The sequence below is a fragment of the Eulemur rufifrons genome, chromosome 1 (assembly GCF_041146395.1).
Source record: "Eulemur rufifrons isolate Redbay chromosome 1, OSU_ERuf_1, whole genome shotgun sequence".
Lineage (NCBI taxonomy): Eukaryota > Metazoa > Chordata > Mammalia > Primates > Lemuridae > Eulemur > Eulemur rufifrons.
The window spans coordinates 63,820,241-63,839,263 of record NC_090983.1 but is presented as its reverse complement, the minus strand read 5'-3'; the positions used below and the strand labels follow the sequence as shown (position 1 = coordinate 63,839,263).

At 32.9% G+C, this 19,023-nt stretch overlaps 1 protein-coding gene across 3 annotated transcripts in view; it reads left to right on the top strand.

The window, feature by feature from the left end:
• The window catches only part of TANK (TRAF family member associated NFKB activator), a 90,645-nt gene that overhangs the window by 46,576 nt on the left and 25,046 nt on the right, over nt 1–19,023 (top strand). For all 3 annotated transcript variants that reach the window (XM_069472168.1, XM_069472162.1, XM_069472155.1), the window contains 2 exons: nt 13,302–13,410; nt 14,457–14,575. In XM_069472168.1, coding sequence (XP_069328269.1) covers nt 13,302–13,410; nt 14,457–14,575 — 228 coding nt within the window. The remainder of the gene's footprint in view (nt 1–13,301; nt 13,411–14,456; nt 14,576–19,023) is intronic.

The window sequence follows — 19,023 nt, the reverse complement described above, 5'->3', positions numbered from 1 at the left end:
AAGCATTTGATAAAATTCACCACCCCTTTATGATTTGAAAAAAAAGAAAACAAACATTCAACAAACTTGGAATAGAGGAAAACTACCTCAACAAAGGCCATACAACATATGAAAAACCCACAGCTAACATCATACTCCAGGATGAAAGACCAAAAGCTTTTTGTCTAAGATTAGATTAAGACAAGGATATATGCTTTCACCAATTCTATTCAACATAGTACTGAAGTCCTTGCCAGAGCAGTTAGCCAAGAAAAAGAAATAAAAGACCTCTAAATTGCATAGGAAGAAGTAAAATTATCTCTGTCCATAACCAACATGATCTTATATGTGGAAAACCCTAACGATGCCACACACACCCCAAAAGACTTGTTAGAACTAATTAATAAATTTAGTAATTACAGGATACAAAATCAACACACAAAAATTAGTTGTGTTTTTATGTATTAACAATGAGCAATTCAAAAAGAAAAGTAAATTTTTTATAACATCAAAATGAATAAAATCTTAGAAATAAAAACCAAATAGGTGATAGACTTATATACTGAAAACTATGAAAACTGCTAAAACAATTTTTTAAGAGAAAATTATGTAGAAAGAAATCCCATATTCACAGATTTTAGACGCTTGCCTTTCTTCATAAACAGAAATTAACTCAAAACAGATCAAATACCTAAATGTAAGAGCTAAAACTATAAAAGAAATTAGAGGGAATCATAGATGGAAAGCTTCATGACATTGGGATTTGACAGTAATTTCTTGGTTATGACACCAAAAGCACAGGCAACTAAAGAAAAAATAGATAAGTTGGACTCCATCAAAATTTAAACTTTTGTGCATCGAAGGACACTATCAACAGAGTGAAAACACAACCCACAGAATGGGAGGAAATATTTGCAAATCTGATAAGAAGTTGATATGTAGAATATATAAAGAACTACAAGCTCAACAACAAAAAAACCAAACCTGATTTTAAAATGGACAAAGGACTTGAATAGACATTTCTCCAGAGAAGTTATGCAGATGGTCATTAAGCACATGAAAAGATATTTAGCATCACTACTTATTAGAGAAATACAAATCAAAATCGTAATGAGATACCATTTCACACCCATTGATGTGGCTATTATCCAAAAAATTGAAAATAAGTGTTGACAAGGATGTGGACAAGTTAGAACCCTTGTGCATTGCTGGTGGGCATGTAATATGGTACAACCACTGTGGAACATGGTATAGCAATTCTTCAAAACATTAAACGTAGAATTAGCCATATGATCCAACAATGCAACCCTTGGGTGTATACCAAAAAGAAGCGAAAGCAGGGATTCAAACGTATGTTTATATACCCAAGTTCATAGCAGCATTATTCACATTAGGCAAAAAGTGGAAACAACCCAAGTACTCATCAGTGGATGAATGGGTAAACATAATATATACATACAACAAATATTATAACCTTAAGAAGGAGGGAAATTCTTACACATGGTACGACATAGAACCTTGGACATATTATGCTAAGTTAAATAAGCCAATTACAAAAGGACAAACATTGTGTGATTCCCCTTATGTGGACCCTCACTTATGTGAGGTACTGAGAATAGATTCATAAAAACAGAAGTATAAGAGGGATTGATTGCAAGGAGCTGAGGGAGAGAGGAATGGGGAGTTAGTATTTAATGGGTACAGAGTTTCAGTTGGAGAAGATTAAAAAGTTCTGGAGGTAAACAGTGGTGATGGTTGCACAACAATGTGAATGTACTTAATGCCATAAAACTTTACACTGAAAAATAGTTAAAATGATAAATTTTATGTTATATACATTTTACATAATTTTTAAAAATCTATTACAAAAAAAAAAAAGAATTGGTCTAGCCTAGATTCTCTTACTTGCCATGTTTTATTGCTATTCATCTGTTATTGATCGGTTTGTATAAACTCACCAGCCTTTTAACACTTAGCTATCCATACTCCAAGCCAGTGCTTCTCTCAGTGTTTCTTCTAGTTCACTGCAATTTGAGACTCAGAAGCTCCTCTTTGAGAAGTAAGGATGCTATATCCATTAAGGAGCATTCTGTCAAGCAAAAGAATCCAAGTATTCCAAATTGATAAGGGAGGTAAAGACAAAAAAGGCAGGTAAGTGGTTTTTAAAATATTATTGGCTTAAATTACAAAAGCAGCACATGCTTATAAAACAATTTTTTTAAAGTAAATAATTCAAGATATACAGAATATAAAGTGACGGTCCCCTCCCTCACTCCCAGGGCTAACCATTGTTAGTAATTTGGTATATATCCTTTCAGAATCATATTTTTTCAAAATTAGAATCATGCTGATCTGAAAATATTTTTAAATTTTTCAATATCATCATCTTCACCATTATCATCACTGAGATTTATTGAGTCTTTGTTTGCCAAAGAGCTTTACAAATCTTATGAAAAATATTATTTTCATTTTTGGGGTGCAAAAAATGAAATGTAGAGTGATGAAGTAACTTGCCCACAACCACGTAGCCAGTAGAAATACTAGAGTTAGAATTTCAAAAAAATCTGTTTGACCACAAATTTTACGTCTATAACTTCCTTGCCAAAAGTCATTTATAATCTTTCAGGTTCATACATGTAGACCTACCTCATTCCATTAATAGCTCACAGTAACCGTTGCACTACCCTTCCTTCTTAAAACACTGTTTTTCTTTAACATTCAAGACTCCATGTTTGATTTTTCTCCTTACTTCTTGGGCCTCATTTTCTCAATCCCCTTTGCAGATTCACTCTCTACTACCAGGTTACCAAATATTAGAGTTCTCCAACGCCTTCTTCTCTTCTTACTTTATATTCTTGTATGACTCTTCTTGTCTTAATCTGTGGCTTCAGATATATATGACAGTGACTCCTAAATTTATCTCCCTAGTTCAGACCTACCCTCTGATCTCTAGACCCATAAGTCTCACTTCCACTTGGAAGGCACATTAAACTGAATATTCAAACCTAAATGTATATATTCACTATTTTTTCTTACCTGTACCACTGAAAGAGAGTAATGAGTTTTATAAGCTGCTATGTGGAATAATACTGCCTTCTATTTTTCCTAAATTTACCTCACAAATTTCAAAGGATAATCTCTCCAACTACTACAAGTGTCCTACTATTGATTACCGAGTGTATTTACTTTCCTTGGCCCCTAAGAAGTATTTTTCTCTTTTAGTTGTAGACCAGATTTTCTACTGTTATACCTAGGCTCCCCTGCTATTAAATTGTTTTTCTTTAGAACCTCTAATCTTTAAGAAAACATGACTGTTTTTAGCTTCTCCTTCTGGTGTAGTCCTTATTCTAGACCATACTAAAATATCAGATAATCTCAGATGCACAGAACCAGTGGCACCTATCTGAAATACACTGAACCAATCTTCTTCCCTTCTTCAATCCTTAAATTCATTTTACTTCATAAATCAGAAAGGAGAATTAGCATTTAATGAATGAGCATATTCTATAAGTGTCACATATTTTACATGTAAATCCTCAGAGCTCTATAAAGTCAGCATTGTTGTTAGTCCTATTTTCAAATGAAGAAACTGAGACTCAGAAATGTTAATTTTCCAACCTAAGTGGCAGAATCTATACTGAAACTTGGTTTATCAAGACTCCAAAGTCCATATTAATTACACTACCCTAGCTAAATCATAGCCCATTGCAGGTTTTTAAACTGTTTTCTTCCCATTTCTGTGAATAACCTAATATAGTCCCCTTTCTTCTTGCATAAATCCTTACTTTGTTATTTATACATCTCTTCTTACCAAGAGGCCAGAGTATAAAGCTTGCTATTAATATTTCTTTTATTCATCCTTTAACAACTTATGATGTGCCAGGGACATCATTAATTCTAGCAATTAAAAGATAAATAAAACAAAGAGTGTGCACTTAAAAGCCTCACACAGCCTAATATTACTTACTCTGTTTCTTGCCGTATGTAACCATCCATATGTACCCATATTAACAGGTCTTCTGTTCGTTCCAAAATAGAGGAATCTTTTAATCACAGTAGCCCCTGACTAGACAACTTTTAATAAGTAAAAGATTATTATATAGAGTATGGAGTGGTAGAGTTGGCCTGGTGGCTGATTTAGTTATTGTCTGAATAAGCTGCTGATTTAAAGAGACCAAGAAATACAGTGCTTAAATAATATAAAAGTTCTCTCTTGTGTTACAGTCGAGAAGTGAGTAGAGCAGGGCTAACAGGGCAGCTCTGCCATCTTTAAAATATGGTTTCCCTCTCTGGAAACAGTGGCTGCTCTACTTGTTACCATTTCCCTGCCAGTGAGAAGGAGGAGAGAAATGAAGAGCAGTCAGCTTTCATTTAATGATGTCCAAAATTTGTATAGATCACTTCTGTTCACACCCTGTTAGCCAGAACTTAGTCACATGATCATACCTAGTAGTGAAGAAGGCTGGCAAATATATCCTCTAGCTGGGTGACCATGCTCCCAGTTAAAACTCTGTATTGCTTAAAGTAAGATGGAGAGTGGACACAGAATAACAGTCTTTGCCACATCTTTTGACTGATGAGGCTAAAGCTGCCTAGAGAATTTGAAACATCAGAAGATACCATAATGTGGAATTAAATATTTAATCGATTTTATTACTCATACCAAGTTGTTTGGTGTCAGTTTCTGCCACTGTTTCATGAGAGAAACCAAATGTATTAATAGTTAACAAAGACTTAACACTTCTATTGCTTTTTTGATCCTATTTCCAAGAAAGAATCAGCAATAAAATAATAAAAACATCTGAAAATTTTAAAACTGATTGCCATTTACAAGTCCAAATTATTGTAATCGTAAGTAATTAGGTTATAGAAAACCTGCAGCTGACTTTTCCTGCTTATCTGAAGATCCTTTGCATTATATAATCAGAAAATATAAATCTCTTTGTTGAGAAATATAAACTAAAAATTATTTGTCTTTTCTTCCCCAGCCTTGATTAAAACAAAAAAAATTGGCAAAGTCTTATAGAAAGGAAGCAATTTCCTTAATTCTAAAATAATTCAGGTGCTATGCCATAAATTGCTTTTTCTTTGTACTGGTAAGAAAGATGAAGGATACATACTATTTAAAACCATCCAATTTGCTAAGCCAAGAGCCTTATTGACTTGCCAGTGAGGCTGAGGTGAAGGCCTAAAATAAAACTAAATTTGACTATGCTCTGTCTTTTTATCATAAATTACGGCTCCTCTTTAACGTTTTTCTGACAATAAATATAAAGCAATAAGGGCTGTTCTTTTTTTATTATCATTTTTTCTCTCTCTTTTCGTTTCCACTTATTCAATTCTGATCTTTAATAAAAGGACTGTTCTGTTGTCAGATTACTTTATTCAAGAGCCAGTCTTGACCCATCTGAAATGTAAACCCTTAGCCTCAAAGCTTATGTTACCTCTAAAAGCTTGTAAAACATGTTTGCAAGGATTGCATGAGGTCATAAAATACCTTATTATAAGCACTACTTTTTTTAAAAAAGTACCTTCACTTTCACTTAAAATGTAAATAGCTTCATTATTATTTACCACCCTTTTTTTTTCTTTCTTTGTTACCCAACAATATATATACTCTGTGTGAAGTGTCAATGGCAATAAAGCAGTCATTCTGGGGTTTTTTTCCTATTGAAGCTACTGGTATTACAATAAAGATGCTTCTGGTAGTTTCTGATCAAAGCCTTATTTCTTCTATTGTGTATTGTCAGTACTTAGTCTAGACTCATTATCTTCCTATCAGAATTTAAAATATTTGTATCCTTTCTTCCAGTTTTTGTTTCCAGAAATATGTTGTATCTAAACTTTTAGGTAGGTATGTAGGATGTACGTCCAAGGGGATTTATTAATAAACAATGTTTAAATTGTGACATTTTTTCAAAAACATATAAAGCACTTATGTATCAGGAACTACACTAAGTACTAGACCTGTAATGATAAGCAAATAGACATGCTCCTTGCTTTGTGGAGCATGTTGGTACAGTCTAGTAAAGCAGAGACTAATCCGTCTCACAAATACAGCTTCAAACTCTGAGAAATATTAAGAAAGATAATCTGCTATTAGAATGTCTATTGGGGACTTCACCTAATCCAGGAGGTCAGAGAAGATCACCTTTATTTAGTGATTTTTGAAAGGGCAGCACTGGGGGGCTTTCCAAGTACAGAGACCTGAATTATAAAAAAACTGGCTTAAAAAAAACTGAAAGTACAGGAGAGAGAGAGGAGTCAATGGGAAGAGTTAAGAGGAAAGACTATGTAGGGACTTAGAGGCTATATTAAGGACTTTCAATTCTTTATTCTAAAACCAATAAGAAGCCATTTAAGGGTGGGGTTTTTTTTGTTTTGTGAGGTAGGAAAAAAACGTACGGGGTGATATAATTATGTTTGCATTTTGCAAAGTACACAATGACTACGGTGTGGAGAATGGATTGGCTGATATATTTAGGGAGAGGAATTAGACTGTTACAGTAGACCATTAATGTTGTGGTAAGTTGAACTGTGATAGTTGCATTGCAAATGAAAAAATTTAATAGATTTGAGAGATATTTAAGATTAAAATTGATACTTGGTAACGGGTTGGCTATACAACAACAATTAGATGTTAAGGGTGGTTGCAGCTTTCTGGATAGATAGTGGTGTCATATACTGAGAAAAGGAATGAATACTAGCAAAGGGCCAGATTTTGAGGGAAGAAAGGTGAGAGGGAGTAGTAGTTGGAGGGAGAACATTCAGTTTTGATTATGTAAGAGTGGGAGTAGCAGTTGACCACATAGATCTGGAGCTCAGAAGAAAGGTCTAGACTAGAAGAGAAATTTGAGCCACTGGCACATAGTCAGGCACTGGCATAGATGAAATTACCTAGAAAAAGAGTACATAGCAAAGAGGGGGCCTAGGGAGAGCTAGATATATTCACATTATATGGCATAGTGATTATTTAGGGGTTTGGGCTTTGTGCTTAGACAGACATGAATTCAAATCCTACCTCTACTACCTACTGGGAAACCTTGGGCAGATTCTCTTTGAGCCTCAGTTTTCTCATCTGTAAAATGTGGGAAATAATCTCCTCAGAAGGTTGGTTTAAGAATTAAATGAGATAAAGAAAATAAAGCTCTCTGATTTGGGTACACAGTAAGTATTAAATGAAATGATCATATTATGATAATGTGTTGCTGAGTTGAAAAATTTGGTTGCAGAACAGTTCTCATTTTTTAAAAAGTATGATATACATACACACATGAATATAGAAGTTCTGAAAGGGTATTTACCAAAATGTCAATAGTAGTTACCCTTGAGGAAAAATAGAAGGCAAAGTAAGGGAGGAGAAGGTCACTTTTTACTTTGTACATATCTGTACATACTTGTACATACTTTGTTTTTGTTATGGTGGATGGTAGTGCTTGTTTTGTTGTTTCTTTGCATTTTTTCAACAAACATGCAGTTTTTATAATTTTTGATAGCCATTAATTGTTCTTTAATCATTTTTTAGTCCATTTTGTCTCTTTGTAAACTGACCAACCAAGGTTTTTTGGGTTTTGTTTTTATTTTTGTTTTGCATTTACAATCTTTTTGATTCAATGGAGGTACCACACTGATTTCTTAAGAAGAAACTTCTGAGTCCTAGGTTATAATGTACTAGAAAAAAGACTGAGAGAACTGACTTAGAGTTTGGGTTAGCTGTGTGGTAAGTCTGGTGACAATTCAGTAATAAGCAGTTTTGTTGACGGATGTGTGTACTACATGCCATGTGTCTTAGTCCATTTGTACTCTATAACAAAATACCTGAGATCAGGTAACTTATAAATATTATAAATTTATTTCTCACAGCTCTGGAGGCTGAGAAGTCCGAGATCAAGGTGCCAACAGGCTTGGTGTCTAGTGAGGGTGCAGTTTTCACTTCCAAGATGGCACTGTAATCTCACATGGCAGAAGAGACAGAGGGCAGAAAGGGCTAAACTCTGTGTGAAACTTTTTTTTTTTTTAATAGAGACAAGGTCTCCCAGTGTTGCCCAAGCTAGTCTTGAACTCCTGCCTTCAGGCGGTCCTTTTGCCCCAGCCTCTCAAGTAGCTGAGACTGCAGGCATAAACCACCACAGCCAGCTTAAAATCTTTTATAAAAGCCTTAATCCCATGCATGAAGGAATGGCCCTCATAACCTCTTTACCTCCTAAAAGGCCCCACCTCTTAATACCACCATAACAGAGATTAAGTTTCAACATGAATTTTGGAGGGGACATACATTTAAACTATAGCATTCTACCCTTGGCTCCCCCAAATTTGTGTCCTTCTCATATACGAAGAATGTGAGATACATGTATGTGACATACATCCATCCCAGAAGTTCCAAAAGTCTTAACTCATTCCAGCATCAACTGTAAAATCTTAAGTCCAAACTCTCCTTTAAATATTATCTAAATCAGATATGGAGATGAGACTGAAGGTACAATTCATCGAGAGGCAAATTCCTCTCCAGCTGTGAGCCTGTGAAATTAAATTATATGCTTCCAAAAGACTTTGGTGGGACAGGCATAGGATAGACATTCCCATTCCAAAAGGGAGCAACAGGAAAGAAGAAAGGGATAACAGGTTTCAACCAAATCCAACCCCGTCCCTCACTCCCCCCAAAAAACCCAACAGGGAAAACATTAAATCTTGAGGCTTGAGAATAATCGTTAACTCCACATCCCATCTTCTGGATACACTGGGGTGGGAGTTGGGCCTCCAAGCCTCGGAGCAACCCCACACTCACAGCTTTGCTGACTGCAGTTCTCACTTATTAGAGTCACATGCCTTTGACTCTCCCCGGCTGGAGTTGCACACTAGAGGCTCTACTGGTCAGAAGTCTCCAGGATGGCCGTGCCCGCACAACTCCACTAGGCATTGCCCTGGTGGGAACTTCTGCAGTGGCCTCACTTCCATGGCCCCAGATATTATGTAGATACTTTGCTCATTATTAAAAGAAAGGAATTAACATTTGCAAAAAGCGTATTATGAGACAGATATTTTAGATATGCCATCTCCTTCAATTCTTCAGGTAGATTTTATTTTCATTTCAAAGAGAAAGAAACCAAAGGCTCTAAGAGGCAAGTAAATTAATCAGGACCAAACACAAGATTGTAAAATAAAAATAACATGTCATAGTTTACCATTTGGCATGCTGAGAAATTGGTAGCAACACTAGTCACCTAATATTAGATAATTAGATCGGTAATCTGATCTGTCAAATTGCAAATTTCCTAGATAAGTTTTGGTATTGGAAGGCAGAGGTATGCAGGACTTATATATAACTTAGTAGATAGAGAATGGTTGAAGAAAGAGCTATGTAAGCCAGATCTCTAGTTGCTAATCCTATTTGATCTCGTGCATTTTAAAAAAAAATTTGAAGTTGATGTTAGCTTACCAAAATTTCAAGATGGATTTTTAATTAGATTGTGTCTAAATTAATTATTTTGTGTCTAAAGTGCTATGTATTGGGATAATTAATATTTCATTATCTTCCTTCATGAAGTGTGGAGCTTCCTATTGAGAACATTTGTGATAGCCAAGCAAATCCTTCAATAAAGCTTTCATTCTCTTTGTTAATCTTGGAACAGTTTGAAGGGTTTTTAAATTGAAACAATTTCTTTTTTTTCAATCTATTCAACATTTATTAAGTTCCTTAATAAGTTACTGAAGGAAAGCAGTGATTTTTTTCAGAATATTGAGATTAGTTCTTAAGGATGAGAAGAAATAATGTTTGACCTATTTAGAATATTATAGATGACTTAAGGACGCTTGGAATTTTTTTTAACCTATGTAGGAAATAAGCACCTTAGAAAATAGGAAAAATGAGAATGTTCAGTGTCAGCAAAAGGAAAAAACTTCAACTTATGGAACTTTATTTTAATATTTACAGAACTCATGAAAATTTGAACAGCTGTATGTCCAAAGTTATAGGAAATATGCTGCCTTAGCTTTGAAGAGGAGGCATTGAACTGTTGCCTGGATAAAAGGGCAATTCTAGAAATAAACCTTTTGCTTTATTTATGATGGTCAAGTGTATGTATGGGCAACCATTTTTAATAAATTTCAGATGTGTACTATATTTGATCACCATTGTCTTACATTTTGCTTTTGAACAGTAAGAAAGAATACAAAGTACCTTATGGCACAAGGTATCTAAGGTCCTGTTTACCTCTTTAGATACTGGTAGACCACTTGTTTTGCTAGTCTTTGGAATTGGAAGGAGTGTCAAATACACAGAAGCCAGAGTCATCTTGGCCAGATGGTGTTTGATACAGATGGATGGTTAGTTGTCATGCAGATCTCCTAGTTGGTAACTTGTTGCTGCCATCTGACTCAAAGAATCATTCACACACACTGGCTGTCAAAAGCATCTTCTCTTCTGTCTGTTTTAGCTGTCATGTCTGTGCTCTGTACAGAAGTGTTGACAAGACATTGCTGTTGTACATTTTCAATGTGGTTGTTAGTGATTTTTCTGTTTTGTGGGGTCTTTGATAGCACTGGAATGCACTTGCTTTGTAATTGTATTGTTCTAGAAGAAAATGCTGTGACTATGCAACAATTAGCTGACCATTTAAAAGGACTTTTCAGATCATAAGTTTAGTCAGATATGTTCAGTAAACAAAAAGCATTTAATAGAAAAAAAAAACTTGATTCATTTAGTTTCCAAACATAGTAAATAAACTGAATTCTACTGGTTATTTCCTAGTTCGATATGACTTTCCCTCTCATAGCCTGTGGTCAAATTCTTTATACTCTTTTCTGAATATATATTTTCTCAAATTATTACGTTTTTTTCTAACAGTATAAACTTCCTTTTTCTTTTCAAAAAAATCTTCAAACATTGCCTATCTTTTGTATCCATTTTCTCAAACTTAATTTCTTTTTGTCTTATTCACCTACTGACCTGTTTCTATTTTTTCTGATAGAAATATAAACAAAGCCATTTCTCTATTCCTTCAGGTCACTTCTGAAGGCATATCTGTTTCTCTGATATTTCTTTAATCACCTAATTAATTTGTTTATACACTTAATATTTACTGAGTGTCTCACTGTGTGCCAGGCACTCTATGATACTATGGAGATATCAGCAGGAAATAGTCTCTGCCCTTGAGAATCTCAGTCTAGGGGAAATCAGACATTAGACAATCAGTCTAGAATATTATAACTGCTATAATGTAAGTATGTGGAAAGTGCAGGGGGAGAACATGGACCATTACTATTCTCTTTCCCCAGCTATGCTTGCAAAATACTGGTTTTTAAAATTGTTACAGAATTTGTGTGAGCTTTATAATAATTTATTAAATAGTTTAAGAAATGGTTTAAAATGTCAACTTGGAATAGCTATTGATCTACTGATTTTTCCCAACTATTGAATACATTTTCAGCATTATATGTTATATGCAGATGTGCTAAAGTATGTTTTGAAGCCAGAAATTAGAAGATGAAGATTAACTGGCAGAAACTTTCTGAGTTGATTCCAAAAGAAAATATATGACCATTTGGTTTCTTCATTGAGATGGGAAAAATACCATAGTAGATGAAGAATGGGTTAAGGCTTGAATAACTTAAACATTTATTCTGGGCCTATCTCTAACTTGCTGAGTTTTTTGTACTGGTCACTTAATCCCTGGACAATCAAATATATATGCCAATCAAAATATAGTAAAAGAATAGGTACTTATTGATTGATGTTTGTGAAGAACTTTTGAGTTCTTTAGAGAAAGTTCTAATTACACAGAAGTGTATAGAGAAGAGTATAGTGATTCTTCAGCCCTGGTTACTCTGTGTAGCCCAGGTAAATCTAAGATAATAAGTAAAAATTTGCTATAGATGTTTGGATCCTTCTTTCAGTCAACTTACCCACTCTTTCTAAGGGGTTGGGTGTGACTTTATGTAGAAACAAGATGTCTTGTCCTGAGAAGCCTGGCCCTGGACCAGACTTGGGTATCTAATGATCAGTTCTGAGACTCATATTCATTAGACATATGGTCTAGACAGACTCACAGGATTCATTCTTCTGTTCATAATAATAAAATTTACTTAGAATCTTTATTTTTTTTTCCAATAAGTATATACAGAATACCTCCTAAATATAAGTTACTTTGCAGAATTCTAAGACTGCCCTCAGGCAACATGCAAAGACAACATATCACTTGGGTTACTTATTAGGTCTATTCATGTTTAAAGTGTATTACTTTGAAAAGTTCACCTTTTATTTGGGAAAATGTGGTATTTTGCTTTAATTTTTTTAAGCTGATTTATATTTGAGAGTCTAGGAACAGCTGTGTGATTTATAAAAAAATCTTTAGACTCATTGGTCTCTGAAAATAAGAGCTTCACTAATTTTGAACTTTGATTAAGAGTCAATTTAAAATAAAATATCTAGTATCTACTGAAGGACATTCTGAGATTATTAGGACTACATTTCATATTTCAAGGAATTTACAATTTAGACATTTATTTATTCCTATAGGGATAGAAATTGACAAGGAATTCTCTATTATTTTTTGATGGTATGTTTTTAAGAATACTAATTTGGTCATTGTGACACAACACTTTCAAATTTTCTTAAAGGTTTGCAGCATCCATATTCCCCAATACAAACTTGGGTCTTTTTTCATTGCTTAATTCTCACAGCTATTGTAATAAAATATCAAAATGAATGGATTAAAAATATAAGGGAAATTACAGTATTTAAGATAGACACTAAATATTAATGATGGTGCTCTTTTGAATTCTTAAAAGTTAGAAGTTTGTGGTCAGTATAATTTTATTTTTATTGTCCCTTTGATTTTCATAGTGTCTTAGTTATAGCTACTTATTTTGTGTTTTTGTACTCTAAAAATAAATTCAAAAGTATGTTTTTCTGAAAGACATTAAATCTTAATTTTTTAAGTTAGTGTGTCTTTTTACAGAATAATATATAGCTTCTGTTTTATCATTCATGTTCCTTTCTTTGTTATCATTAAGATTAAATTCTAAATTAAAACTTTTATCCTAACTGAAGGACCAAGAAACCAAACATTGAACCCTTGACTGAAATTTCTTTAAATAACGTGATTTTTAAAAAAAATTTCCAGTACTTTAGGTGTTTTAAATCACTGATGTTTGTAATGGTTACAGTACATTCCTGGAGCTAGTTCATATCTCATAAATAAACTCTCAATACCTGGGAAATGACAAAATGGGCTACTCATCTCTATTTATAATTATTAATGGACAGTAAATGTATGTTCATGTCTGTCAATAACTATCAATCTAACTGGTTTTTATGTCAGCAGACTGAGAACTATGAGCAGAGAATACGTGAGCAACAGGAACAGCTGTCACTTCAACAAACAATTATTGACAAGCTAAAATCACAGTTACTTCTTGTGAATTCTAGTCGAGGTATGTTCATGTTAATTTTTTATGTATTTCTTGAACCTCTTGGAGTTTTTCTATTTTATTTCTCTGTTATTTCTCAATAGTTCAGGTATAATAACTGGTTCAACTATATATTATGTTTATTTAAATGAACACTTGCAGGATATGGGAAAATGGACTCCTATATATACTATACAATGGAACTCTAATTTGATAAAAGTTCCTAAAAGGCAATTTGCCAATAAATAGCAAAAGCTTTATTAAAATGTGTCTTTTGAACCAAAAATTCAAGTCCTAAGAAAATGTTGTTCAAGTACTCAAAGATATATATGCAAGGATGTCCATCACAGTATAATTTCTAATAATAAAAAACTAGAAACAAAGAAATGTCTAATAATTAGTTACAATAATCCATGTGAATAACCATATACCCAAGAAAAGTGATGATAACAGGTGTCCCTTACTAACAAAAGATATGTTGACAATATATAGCAAAGTGAACAAAGCAGTATACATAAATAAATATGTCATTTTATTATGCAGAAAAAAACAATTCATGAGTGAATTTATATGGATAAGAATAGAAAAACTCTGACAGAATAGAAACCAAAATGTTACCAGGAATAATTCACAAGTGATAAAAATTGTGGGTAGCTTTTATTTTTTATTCTTTTTGGCATGTCTACATTTTCTAATTTTTCTACAGTAAGCATGGAGTAGTTATGTACATAAATTATCTTAAATAAGAAATGCATACCTGAAAATATGACTTATGTAAAAGTTAATTGTTGCTCATGGTAAGATGCAAAGAGCATATTTCTAGTTTTCTAGATTCTATGCATTTTACATACTACTGACTTAGGGAGAGTAGGGGTTTTGTGTGTTTAATGGGAAGGAAAAACTCTAAATGGGCAACTTGTTAAAATAACTATTATCTTAACAATTTTTTAAAACTCATAGCTTAAAATCTTGTCTTTTAAATGATGGCTGTGTGTGTGTATTTTTTTTTTTTCAGGTAATACCAAAATTAAGGGCTCCCTCCTAATGTCCAAGAGATTTTTGTCTTGCAGATAATAGTTATGACTATGTTCCCCTGCTTGAAGACAGTGAAGCAAGGAAGAATAATTTGACTCTTGATCAGCCATGTGATAAAGTGAAATCAGGAATACCAAGAGAAAAACAAGCAAAGGTAGACATTGCTTCTGCAAAAAGCAACATTCAAATACTGATGCAGAACACATTCTCCTCCTTTTATTTTCCTGAAGTGATCCACCACTGGAATTCCAAACAGAAGTTTCATATATACAAACATATGACTTATATGTTCCTAAATAGAAGCACTATTTCCAAGTAAAATTAAAGCTTAGGTTTTATATTTTTCTAGTGACCTTTTATCTGTATCACAAGCATTTAACAAAGAAAGAAAAGGTTAAACTAAGGTAGAAAGTAAGATACAGATTAGAAAATAGCTTTTTAGTGTTTTCTCAATTGCCTGTGCTTAGTTTAAAAAAAAATCCACCTAACCATCTTAAGAAAAAGTCTTCACTGAAGCAATATAGGAAGAAATAATTACATATCTGCTAGGAGACATAAACAAGGACATCCACGCTACTTTGGTTAGAAACAACCTAAATATCCATCAACAGCAGAATAGTACCTCTATAGAAAAATTAAACTAAATATGTGTTAATATGCCTAAATTTCAAAAGCAATGTTGAGTATAAAATGGAAATTATGAAATGATAAATGAGAATAATTTATGTAACTATGAAAATATAACAACATTAATGTTTGTGAAAACACAAATATGTAGTAAAAGTGTAAAAACATAGGCAGGAAGGGTATGTATCTTTAGAAAAATTATCACCTCTAGAACTGGGGAGAGAGGAGACTATGTCATGTCCGGAAATGGAGTAATGGGGGCTTCAGTTGTCTCTGCAAATTTTTTTTTTTAAATAGATCTATAGCAAATATGGCAAAATGTTAAATTAGGGTGGAAGATAGATAGATGTGTATTATATTGTTCTCCATGTTGTCCTGAATCATTGAAATTTTATAAATTTTAAAAGGAATTTTTTTAATGAGATGAGTTGGGTTTTAGTGGGATGATACATCTTTTGAATAAAATAGTAATAAGAATTTGTAACACATAAGATTTCTTAATATTAACAATACTAATTAAGTCAACAGTGCTGTATTTCTTTCTTACTAAATAAGGTAGGAGATTTTAGCTTTGTTTTTCAGGGTTATTTGGTGAATGATTCCATAACTAAAACTATTTTGTTACTATTTTACATCAAATCTGAGAAATCCAATTTTGAAAGCTTTTTCTATAAAAAAAAATTTAGAATGAGAAGTTCTATATAGTATCTCTCAGTTCATGTATTTTTATTTGAAACCATTATTTATTTGAGTCATTATTTGAGTCATTCAGTTTTCTTCACCCCCATTCCAATTTCCATTTATCTAAAAATGCTGGTAAGTAAACACAAGAAACCATGGCATTGGAATATGTTAGCTTTATTTTGCAAAAGAAGAAGCTGAGAAACAATGATTCTGACTTTTGGAAAACAATTTCATTATTAGGCCTAGTATAGTACATTATAAAATCACTGAACTACTGTAAATGCTGGCATAAATTTAGTGAAGTAAATAGTATTTATAGTCCATTTTCCTATTTTAACAACTTCCACATATCATTGCTTACCATTCATTTTTAATAACCCAAATTCTCGTATTTCATTTGTAGCAATAGACTATCTCTAGTTTAAAATATATAGAAGTAGTTTTGAAAATAAAACCTTGGTTGGAACAAAAGGGTTGATGGGAAAAGCTCTAAGATGTATTAATAATTTAGCTTATTTTAAATTTGAGTAATTTGTTGCTTATGAAAGTTTTCGAGTTTATTTTTTAGTTAATGAGTATTCAAAGGGAGACCTTAAGCAGAAATCTTTTTGAAATTATATTTGTTTTAATTTTATAAGGTAAGCATTTTATCTATAAAATATATATCTGGGTATCTGGGCTGAAATTAAGTTTAAGTAACATGTCAGAAATAGCTTATTTCCAAAGAATTAATAATGTTGCATCAATTGTAACTGTATTTGTGGACAGACAATAAGAGGAAAAGCTCCAAGTGAGGAATAAAGCTTCAAGTAAGAAGTAAATCTAAATTCAGTGAGTTCTCTTAATTATCTTTACTGGTCGGGAAAAGGTTATGTGATAGCCACATTTTTATACTTTGAATAGCTCATTAATTCAATCTTCTTATATTATAACCATGTAATAAATGTAAAAATTAACTGTCATGTATTTCAGCTTTCTTTTCTTCCTTTATCTATCTCTAGCCAATGTACTAATGAGCACTAAATATATAAAGGATGAAAGAGAAAAGGACATATATTCTAAAAGAACAAATAGATTTATTGAATATTTGAGAGCTGGCTATACGTTCAGTGTAAAAAATTAGGCCTAATTTAGAAAAAAAAAGTGGTCAGTCAAGCAATTGAAATTGAAATCTTTTCCATTGGCATATGTGTTGACCTATACTTAGTAAGTTATAATTAAATGCACTTTTAGCTACTGCAGATAAAATCCTTTCCTGAAGAACTTTGAATAGTTTGGTTATATTTTTTCCAAAATGAGAAATAATTTGTACTGGTTGGTTGCAATTTTGTAGAAGTATGTATTTACATGGATGAGAACTAGAAGGCATTATACAGAAATGGTTAAGGTGATGGTATGATTTTTTTTCTTTTTTCAATATACTTTAATATTATTGGTCTTCTGAAAAACTAATCTATTTCTAGAAACCACATTCCCAGTCAATTGGCCTAGCTTCTGTAATGAATTAATAAGCTAATAGAAATGCTTTGAACCAGTAACAGAAGGAAGCTACTACTAACCACCCACAGTCCTTTCCTCCTTCTGTTTGGTGGGTGGTTTGAGGATTTGTTTTCTTTAGACTATTTGTTTTGTTTAGGATTTTGTTTTGTTAGGATATTTGAGAGGGGAAAGACTTGTGGACATTTTGGCAAATGGCAACTGTGGCTGCCTTGGAAGATGAAATGTAACGTAGAAGAAAGTGGGATATGTGACGGAGCAAGAGCCCCTTGTAGAATTTTACTTAAGAAACATGAAATTTATAGTTCAGTCTTGTTCATGTTATTCCTACACAAAAAGCATGCAAGAGTTCTTTGACTTCTAGAAGAGACAGAAGGAGGTCAAGACAAAACAGCCTGTATCATTAGATGAGCCTTAGTACTCCATGTATAGTTTGGATACATTAGGGAAGGAAGTACTTGGTTTAATGGAAAACCTGAGTTTTTACTCCTTGTATACCACGGGAGTTAGCACAATCTTTTGCATTATCTATTATATAACAAATTACTCTAAACTTACTCCAAAACTTAATGGCTTAAAACAACAAATATTTATCTCAGTTTCTCTGAGTCAGAAATTCAGGAGTGACTTAGCTGGGTGGTCCTGACTCAGGATTTCTCTTTTTGTTGAAGTCAGGATGTGGGCTAGGACTGCAGTCATCTGAAGGCTTGACTGTGGTTGGAGCATCCACTTCCAAGATGGTGCACTTACATGACTGTTGGTGGGCGGCCTTTCCAGGTGGTCCTCCCCTCAAAATCTGGCAGCTAACTTCCCTCAAAGTAAGTGATCCAAGAGAGAAAGGTGCTTTCTATGACCTGATCTCAAGTCACACACTTTCACTTCTACTTTATTTTGCTCATTAGAAGTGAGTCACTAAGTGCTCCAGGTACAAGGAATTAAGCTGCACCTCTTGAAGAGATGAGTATCAAATTATTATAAATATATTTTAAAAGCAGCACAGATACTGTAGATTGTTTGTGGTATACAGAAGAGAGTATCAATGATCAAGAGGTGGGGTGGGAGGCTGGTATTTAATTCACCATTTGTTAAATATTGACGACACGTAAGAGAACTTGGCAGAAATTAATAGGGAATTTTAACTTCCTGAATCCTATCATTATTAATCTTAGAGAAAAGAAATATCATAGCCTATCATCTTAAGAACAGTTTCAAAAATTCTAATATGAACATAGACTGTCCAGAAGAAAATAGCTGAGCAATGCTTAGAGAACCAAGAAACTGTTGCATGTTGCTACTAATTCTTTTTTATCACCAATTTTAAAAATTGAAAATATGTGTAGATAGGAAATCAAATAACACAAAAATGCATATACTTATTCTTGACAAAGAGTATTGATCTCTTGTTCTCAGAACATTGTCCAACATAGTAACTTATGTCTGATAGCAGTAATTATTCAAATAATGATTTTTTATTTATAAAGTAACAAATATAAAACTATAAATTGTCATTGTTTAATTCACTTTTTTAAAAAACGGGATTATAATGTACTGAATTATTTTTATAATCTCAGAAATTAGATTTTTATAGAATTTGCTTCTAGGATGTAGTTCAGTTGCCAAACTAAATACTATCTTAAGTGTCTAGGGTTTGAAAGACATTGTTTGCCCCCATCTTTCTACTCCATTTTTTGTTTTGGTGGAGAGTTATACAAAATTCTGGAGTGTTCAGATGCAAGAAAATATGTAGAGAGCAATGATATAGAACACAAAAAAGAATTTTGTGATATTGGTAAA